The sequence below is a fragment of the Scardinius erythrophthalmus genome, assembly GCF_964197995.2.
Source record: "Scardinius erythrophthalmus genome assembly, chromosome: 12".
NCBI classification, from domain to species: domain Eukaryota; kingdom Metazoa; phylum Chordata; class Actinopteri; order Cypriniformes; family Leuciscidae; genus Scardinius; species Scardinius erythrophthalmus.
In genome coordinates this window covers 41,880,991-41,890,425 of record NC_138232.1, presented here as the reverse complement: position 1 = coordinate 41,890,425, position 9,435 = coordinate 41,880,991, and the positions used below count along the sequence as shown (strand labels likewise).

Genomic DNA, 9,435 nt, shown 5'->3' with positions numbered 1-9,435 from the left:
TCCAGTGGGGTTTTAAGGATGGCCGGGACTTACCAGCTCTATATGCACTCCTGTATGTAAATTATGTTTTGTTCTTATTAAAATGCATTAAAAATGTATATAAATAAATAAAAGTTTATACACTACACAGTTGAGTGCATTAGTAGTACATAGTGTATAGAGCGTAATTTGCATAAACTGTAAAAAAAATATGGGCGTAGTGTCCGTGACGTCACGCGTAGTGTTTCTGAAGAGCATTTCTGAAGCCCAAAGTGGGCGGAGCTGGCCGTCGCCATCTTGGCAGCGTCACTCCCGGATAAACGCAAACGGGCAGCGAGGCGGATTAGCAGAGGTGACGTGATGCTAACAGACAGCAGACAAACGGCTAGCAGTGACATCAGCGGCAATCCACCTGTCACTCAAGTGGCCACGCCCTTAATTATACAGAACTTTAAGGCTTAATATAATTTAAACGGATGAGTGATAAAAATATTCACCCCCCTCAGTCGTCATGAAGGGCAAAGTTAGCTATATTGACCAAAACCACTTTTTGCACCAGACTGTAAACATGTTTTTTTCTGCTGTAAAGTTGGGCATTTTAACATGAGGGTTTATGGGATTGAGTCTCTTCTGCAGCCGGCCTCTAGTGGCCAGTCGATGAACTGCAGTTTAAGTGTTAGTTTCAAGAGAGAGACCGGAAGGATGCTGCTTTGTAATGTGGACACGACTCGTGTCTCTCCTCACCTTGGTGGCCAGCAGGCGCGTCAGGTAGATCTCGGACACCATCTTGCTGCCGCGGTCGCCCTCCCTCTGGTCCATGTGGTCGTGGTTCTTCACCAGGTGCCAGAGTTTGGTCCCGCTCTCCAGGTCAGGCGTGATCATGGGCGTCCGCGAGCGAAGGCTGTCGGGACTGCTGGCGGTTCTCAGCATGCTCTCTGTTCAGACACCGTGAGAAGAGACATAACACATTTAATTGTATGTGGACTTTACTGTACAACTGAAGAGAAACTAGACTGGAGAGAAATGATTAATTAAGAGTGAAATACAGAGGGAGGAACATCGTCCAAAACAATATTGTCTAGTGATAAAAACCTAGTGATAAATCAAAATTGGGCAGAGAGTAAAAACTGTTTCTTTTCTCCCTCTTCCTCCCTCACTGCCAAACACAGATTCTGGATTTGATATCCATCATGTTTCAGTCTGTCTGAAGCCGTGGACCGCTGGGTTTATCCCACTGAGGACCGGCACATTAGGAAGAAACACAAACACACAACACCGCTGCGCTGAGGAAAACCATGCTGAAGAGAAACTTCATAAAGAAAGGCTATTACAGAATAAAATTGGCTACTACTGTAATGCTCAATGCATCATTTATTCTGTATACTACCTATTTATAGACATATGTGAAAAAATGTATTTAGTTTTTACTATTTTAATTCATTTCTGTGTACAAAACTCAGACATACACATTTATGCTGATTACTTTGAGGACCCAGAAAAGCGCTGTATAAATGTAACTACATACTTCCAGTTTGTTACTCTAGCAATGGAATATTGCCTTGGCAACAACGGAAACTGAAATAAGAAAGGAATAATTGACGACGGGCCATTGAATAATTAGAAAATAATGCACACCTGAGGTGGTAATGTGCCCGTTAGACCTCGGGTGTGCATTATTTTTCAATAAATCAATGGCTCAGAGTTTATACTACAGTCACCACACATTGAAAAAAAAAAGGAAAATAGCTTGAAAGTAACTCTACACTCTTGCCTCATTTAGTATATGCGGTCCTATGAATATGCAAATGAGCCCCGCCTCCACTCACTCACAGCAACTCAGAGATCGCACATGCACATGGTTTGTCTTAAAGCATATTAAAAACACCACAGACATAATCAAACATGGAAATAATTTGTGATTTTCATCCTATTGTTCACTTTATTTATTTGCTTGTTCAGTGTTGTTGTGGGTTTTGGTTCTTTTTCTGTTGTTGGCCGTAAGAACTTTGAAAATAACTGAAATCATTTGGCGAAGTGATATGGAGCTGTAATGCAGTCCAAACCTGCCTGGAACTACTTTAGCCGTGCCTTTCCCTGAAAATAACTGCACACCTCAGAACGTTCGTCAACCAATCAGAATCAAGCATTCAACAGCCCCGTAGTATAAATAAGTTTCATTAAAATGACTAAAACTGAAATAAAAGATTAAAGCTAAATAAAAATGTATTTAATGAAAACAAAATACTAATAAAAAACACTTAAAAATTACTAAAACTTAAAAACCAAAAATATAAAGACAAAAGCTTTATTTACACTAGCAATGGAATGTGAGCAGTATTTGAGCTCTGATTTTATACTGCATTAGAGAGCGAGAGAGAGAGAGAGAGAGAGAGAGACAGAGAGAGATAGTGAGAGATAGTGAGAGAGAGAGAGAGAGAGAGAGAGATAGTGAGAGAGAGATAGTGAGAAAGAGAGAGAGAGAGAGAAAGATAGTGTGAGTGAGTGAGTGAACTCGGTATATTCCCTCTGAAAATCCAAATCCAAAAAAGGTCAATTAAATTTTGGCAGCATTTAAATCAAGCTGATAAAAATTCCATTGCATACAAAGCTCTCCTGAGTAACCAGCGGGGTTCAGACGTCCACCCCCTGGACCAGCTGGCTCAGAGGTACACGGACATAAACACAGTCAGTAGTGGACAGACAGGCAGAGAGAGAGACAGGTACACTGAGCATCAGAGTCGCCACAGACACAATCCTCAGTCTTCAATCAAAAGATTTGAAACTAAATTAAAAGACGAGTATACAGAACAATGGCAAAATGAAAATAAAATACAACACAAACTCCTCTGTTTTCAATCCCTGAACAGAGATATCCAATTGGCCGAATATCTCAAAACAAAAAATCCAAAAGAAATACGAATTTTAACAAAATACAGAGTCAGTGACCACGAGCTGGAAATTGAAAGAGGAAGACATTTAAAAGTGTGGAGACCAAGAGAGGAACGAGTCTGTTCACACTGCCACCAGGATATCGAAACAGAATTACATTTCTTATGTTCATGTCCCAAATATGAAGACTTAAGAAACAAATATTTCCAAAAATTTGAAAAATATATACCAGGCTTCACTACCTACACTGAGGACAAAAAGCTTCCTTTTTTATTAGGGGAAGATAAAAGCACGGCATGGCTAGCAGCTAAATACGTCTTCTCCTGCCACAATACAAGGCTAAATAAATAAATAAAAATTGTATAAGAGGTATTTATACAAGTTGTATATTATATATATATTTTTATTATTTTGTTTAACTGTATTCTCTTTTTTTTTTGTTTATTTTTTTGTTTATATTATACATATATATATATATATTATTGTTTCAATGTACTCTTTGAGGGACATGCACAGAATGTGTTTAGTATCTGCTTTTATATCATAATTATCCTGTTTACTTGTATTACTATATCAGATGTATTAACTCCTTGTTGTTGTTTATTGTTCTTATGCTTTGGCAACACAGATGCATTTTTTTTGTCATGCCAATAAAGCAACATGAAATTGAAAATTGAAATTGAAATTGAAAAATTGAGTGAGTGAGTGTGAGAGAGAGAGAGAGAGAGAGAGAGAGAGAGAGAGAGAGAGAGAGAGAGAGAGAGAGAGAGAGAGAGAGAGAGAGAGAGAGAGAGAGCTCACCATATCTGCTGAGGGATTTGGTGAACGTCGAGGAGTTGGAGATGTTGTAGGCGGAGTTTTGCTTAGGGACCAATGCGATCGCTGACCCATCTGTTACCTAGACAACAGAGAGAGAGACAGATTGACACTGATTATTACTGACACAGATACATCAGACATTCAGCACTGCCACCAATATCTCATCAAGACACTGAAAACTCCATGTTGTAAAACTGTAATTTCGTTATACTTAAAAACACTTTTTTAAAAACATGTAAACATGAAAAAAAAAAAAAAAATCTTCAATATATAAACAATATAAACTAAGATTCTTATGACTTATGACTTGAGTCATCATATAAAAAAAACAGCTATAAATTCTAAATATTAAAGCACGAACATGTACAAATCTATTTTGTAAAATTGCAATTTTGTAAACATGAAAATGTAAAATTCTTCGATGTTAAATTTGTACATTTGTAACAATAAACATGTAAAATTCTAGATTCTAAATTCTAGAGCTTTTTTGCAAGCACAGAATTATAACGTTGCTCATTATATCAGTTGTTAAGCCATACATTTTAAATAAATTCTACATCGTAAAACTGACATGGTCTAAAGTGCATTGCTATATCTTTTCTAACTGATCCGACTTATGATTTTGGTTAAACGGACGATTAACGCTACGAAAAACCCCACTTTAACTTTAATTTAGCGAGTCAAAACTTTTATACAATAACTCTAATAGAGTATTTCAGCTTCATCCACTAAGTATCTATCGCTAGCAAAGCCTAGCAACTACGATAGGACACTAGCTTGCTAACAAAGAGACATGCTAATTCATGCTAGAAACATGTTCTATCTATCTATCTATCTATCTATCTATCTATCTATCTATCTATCTATCTATCTATCTATCTATCTATCTATCTATCTATCTATCTATCTATCTATCTATCTATCTATCCATCTATCTATCTATCTATCTATCTATCTCTGTCTATCTGTCTGTCTATCCATTCGTCCATCCGTCTGTCTGTCCGTCCGTCCGTCCGTCCGTCCGTCCGTCCGTCCATCCATCCATCCATCCATCCATCCATCTATCTATCTATCTATCCATCCATCTTCTGATAGACTATTGCCTTCAAAACCTATAAACTTCAAGCTTTTAATACTTCTTCAAACTTTCTAGTCAGGAAATATCTAAGTTTGTCTGAACTAACTTTTTTATCTAGTTTTATTTTAACTTGTCATCATGAAAATGTAAAATTTTTCGATGTTCACTTTGTGCATTTGTAAAGATAAACATCTAAAATCTAGACTCTTTTTGTGACTCATCAGCCATAACAAGAATAGTGATCAGTTATCAATATCTATATCAGTGCATCTCCACTGATCAGCGCTGCTTTTGTGCTTATGTTTTGTGAAGTGTTGCTATGGTTACTTGATCGTGCGCTATGTGTTAAAATGCTTCAATTGTTACCAAGTAACCTGCTGAGGGGTTGCCATGGTTACTGGGCAGCGGGGTGTAGAGGTGTTGCCATAGTAACCGGGCAGAAGATGTGCAGCTGCGGTTACCTGATAGTGTGCCAGTGTGTTGAGACGCTTCCAGTCGTTGTCGATCTTAGTGGTGACGTCCTCGTCCTGGAGAATGATGCGAGCCATGCGACCCTGCCGCCACTCTGATCACAGAAACACACATCAGCAAATGTCATCCAACTAATCTACACATTCAGCTGGTTACTCATGTTCATTTGCTGGCGGGTTTAAAGTCAAGGTGGTTGAGTGACTTGTTAAAGCATTGTAACCAGAGGTGTGTTTCCCGTATAACTGTGTAACTCGCTGCTTCACTACTATAGTACGATGCATCGTTGAAGAAATCAACTAGCTCATCACAAATGTTTCCCGAAACCATGTTGTCGCAAATTGGTCATTCAACCACGTTGGTTAATGATGTCACGCAGGTGTTGGAGTAATAACTACTGTTAATGAATCTGTTTGAGATCGAATTAATGCGAGATGTTTTGCTATAAATGATTGACATGGCATCTGAGGACTAATTCTAATATGTTGCTTTATTTCCAGATTCAATCATAGGCTTGTTTGCACACGCACACTCTTCAGAAACAGTGCATCAAATCTCCTGACAAACTAAAAGAACTAAATGACATTTGTATGTATTCTAAATAACAGATATAGATTGCACTGAATGTCAGCTTGATTATTTTGCTCAAGATCAGGATTTATTGAGTCCGCATGTCATGAAATCTAGAAACTCTGCTTCTAACCACAGGTCGAGATCTGTCGCTCCAAACACACGACTCTGTGATGCTGTTTGTGAATGTTTGTTGGAACGATGGTTTCGGGAAACACAGACTCGTTGAACTATGCTGATAACGACGGAACCTGCGACCATAGTTGGCTAACGATGCTTTCAGGAAACACACCCCTGATCAATTTTCCAGCACTCGTTATTTCCGTACCGAGGTCCATGTCTCCGACTTTTGGCCGCTGCGAGTACGGAGTGCCTTTAAATACGGCGTCCAGCAGTTTCTCTTTGACCTGTGCGATGGTGTCGCAGTTCAGGCATTTAACGGTGACCTCCACGGCGTTCTCGTTCTCTGGGTTAATGCAGTGCAGCGTCTGCAGACACAGCAGAGGATTAAACATCACACAAACACTATACTGAAACAAAGTACAGCTGAATAAATTATAGTGCTTAAAGTGCCCCATTTATGCTATTTTAAAGGCTCCTAATTGTGTTTTTGAGTCTCCTACAACAGGTTTACATGCATTTAAGGTCAAAAACACTTTAATTTCCTCATAATCTCCACTGCAGCATCAGCTCTTTTCTCTCAGTGTTTGAAACGCTTCCATCGAAGATTCAGTCTCTCTAAACCCCGCCTCTCTGAGAGCTGCTCTGCTCTGATTGGTCAGATGGCCCAGTCTACTGTGATTGGTCAGAAAGCAAACGCTCATTATCATATCTGAATCTCAGCTCTTGATCACAGTGATACAGACAGTAACGATGGCGTGGGAAAACAGCGTCTTCTCGACATGAACATCACGAACCAAACTCTTCCAGTCTCAGATAAACAACCGTGTTTGAGGGCGGAGCAAAGAGACGCTGTTCAGCCAATCAAGACCAGAGGCTGGAATTATGCAAATGACTTGCGAACCTACAGGATCATCAGGAAGTGAGACTGGAATTACGGATGATTCGTTTCAGTTCAGAATTGACAAAAACTCCATTTATCTGCGCTTTGATCTTTGAAACTTTGCAGAGCTTTTACATTCACAAACACATTTATTACACACTACATGACAGATAAAGGACAATGGGGCACTTTAAATCTGATAACAAACAATACAGACAATTATGGCACGATGTAGTTTGTGTTTCTGCTGCATTCAGAGTCACTGACCAGCGTTTTGTAGTCGATCTGCTGTCGGATGAGTTTGTCCTCACTGAGGGAGTATCTGGCCTCTCCGGTGATGGCGTCGATGGGACCCTTTTCCATCTGCTGCTTTATAGCACAATACAGCATGAAGAGAGGCTCGCCTGCACACTCCTGAACACGGATAATAGAGTGAGATTAGACCTCAGAATAACACACACTCAGAGGAAAGCAGTTGTATATTCAAGGGTCAGATAAAAGACATTTTCTTGTACATAAATATAAATAGTCCTAAAACAGACTCAAATAACTCATGCACAGCATGTCTGACTCTAGGAAGAGCTACAACCAGACAATTCATGCTTTTGCTTATAAATCAGGACCGTATGAGGTCAATTAATCCTTCAGTTTCTCCATTTCATCCTGGCAAAAGCACCACGCCTGTTTGAGAAATATTAATAGCGAACGGCCCACAACATGAGATTCCTTCATTTTGTGAGAATTGAATAAGTGTTCATGCATATTTAAAATGGTATGTGCCTGAAAAGCTTTCCTTTTTCCCAATGCACTTTCCACGGCTATGGACTAAAAAACATCCCAGTTTATATTGGAAAAAGTCTTGAAAAACGTGAACGGCAGGACAATCAGAGGACACGGCCCAAAATGACATCAATTTCTGGTCCCATGGGCCGTTAAAACTAAAGTGTCCCCATAACGGTGTGATCGAGGAAGTTTTCCAGCATTGGATAACAGCGTCTGCAACATCTATTCTTCCAATTTCACCAATAGTGGTCATTTTCTCCACTTTGCCCAATGATTGACACTTGTGGATATATTTGTACTCGTCCCTGTCGCTCTCATTCTGCCCATTTCACAGCACTCCTCCGCTCTCATGTCACCACGAGTCACATACCGGTTTATTTATTTTATTTTTGACGTGTCGCACATCTTCTCCAGCCACTTTCTCTCACCAATAATAAAAAATCCCAAATTTTATCTATTTCATTATATAGTTAAATAACTTCTGAATCAATGATGTCTCAGGCATATTTATAGTTGGCCTTCATATTTGGTATCTGATCACATACATATGCATGTAGCAATACTGACATTATGTACAATTATTTCACTATTACTATTTCACTGATCTAAAATAACCCATAGAAAGTAAATATGCAAAGTATTATTCAGTAGGGGGGTAACGGTACATGTATTCGTCCTGAACCGTACAGTACGGATGTCACGGTTCAGTGCATACAGTCTCAGGACGAGCCAAGCGTGCCGCACAAGCCCTGAAAAGTGAAGCCAAAGTGTCTCGATCGCCCCCCAGTGACTGGTCCTAGTATAGGTCATAAGCCCCGCCTCCCCGTGTTATTCAACGGGACGTGAGACCAACTAAACAATTAAATTACACTTCAAATATCTTTTTTCCGAAGGTGGTTTCTGTCATTTACTGTAGTTGTTATAACGCTGATGTAAATTTAAGTGTTTGTTTTTAAAATAAGTTGGTTTTTAGTTAGTTATTTGATGCTATAAAAATGGTGGTGTGACGTCATGATTGACAGCTGTGATTGACAGGTTCTCTGAGCGAAGTAGTCACTGAAGCACCAACTGACTTTTTTTCGGGATCTTCGGAGGACTGAGGAGATTGGAGCTTTAAATTTAATATCTAAATTTCTATAATTAATTATTTCACACCGAGAGTGAGGGCGGGGCCTTGATTTCGCGGCTTTACTTCTCACCAATGGAAGAGAGCGAAGGGGCGTCGTACATATTTTTTTTTACAGTCTATGGGACGAACACACGTTCACACACGTTCAGACTGTCAGTCCAAATCAGATTTTTGTGCATATCCAATTGAAATCCGATCAGAGTTAGCTCATTTAAACGAAATGCAATTTTTACAAATTCGTTTCAATCTACATCCATATGTGGTTTGAATTCCTATTCTGGAAATCTGTTTCAGTCTGACCGCTCTGATCGGATTTCGCGTGGTTTGTGTGACTTTCTCACGCCACGTAAAATGTAAGCGTCAGACGTTGTTATAGGAAACTTGCTGAAAGTCTCTGCCGAAACAATGCTGTTGTGCAGAACGAGCAGAAAACGTCAATATTACGGAGACGTATTTTAAAACCGGCGGAGACGACAGTGCGGAATAAAGCGGCTCAGACCAGCCTCCGGTTCTGCCGCGGCCTCAGAAGACACAGTAAACCAGCGCACGGATACACGTTTACATGTTGTAACATTTAAATAAGGCAACATCTCTATTGCAAACCTCTCCATGTTGCTGTTGTTGTTGTTTTTGGCGAATTCCTACCAACATAATTGCCATAGAAACCAATGCGGATATTGTGGAAAATGAAAGAGCGGCATGGACAAATCGGATCCA

General features: G+C 39.5%; 1 protein-coding gene across 1 annotated transcript in view; it reads right to left on the bottom strand.

Annotated features, from left to right (window-relative positions):
* The window catches only part of plxna1b (plexin A1b), a 156,478-nt gene that overhangs the window by 7,836 nt on the left and 139,207 nt on the right, over positions 1 to 9,435 (bottom strand). The window contains exons 24-28 of the mRNA XM_081381179.1: positions 7,074 to 7,220; positions 6,132 to 6,291; positions 5,227 to 5,330; positions 3,670 to 3,766; positions 724 to 914 (exon numbers count right to left, since the gene is read on the bottom strand). Coding sequence (XP_081237305.1) covers positions 724 to 914; positions 3,670 to 3,766; positions 5,227 to 5,330; positions 6,132 to 6,291; positions 7,074 to 7,220 — 699 coding nt within the window. The remainder of the gene's footprint in view (positions 1 to 723; positions 915 to 3,669; positions 3,767 to 5,226; positions 5,331 to 6,131; positions 6,292 to 7,073; positions 7,221 to 9,435) is intronic.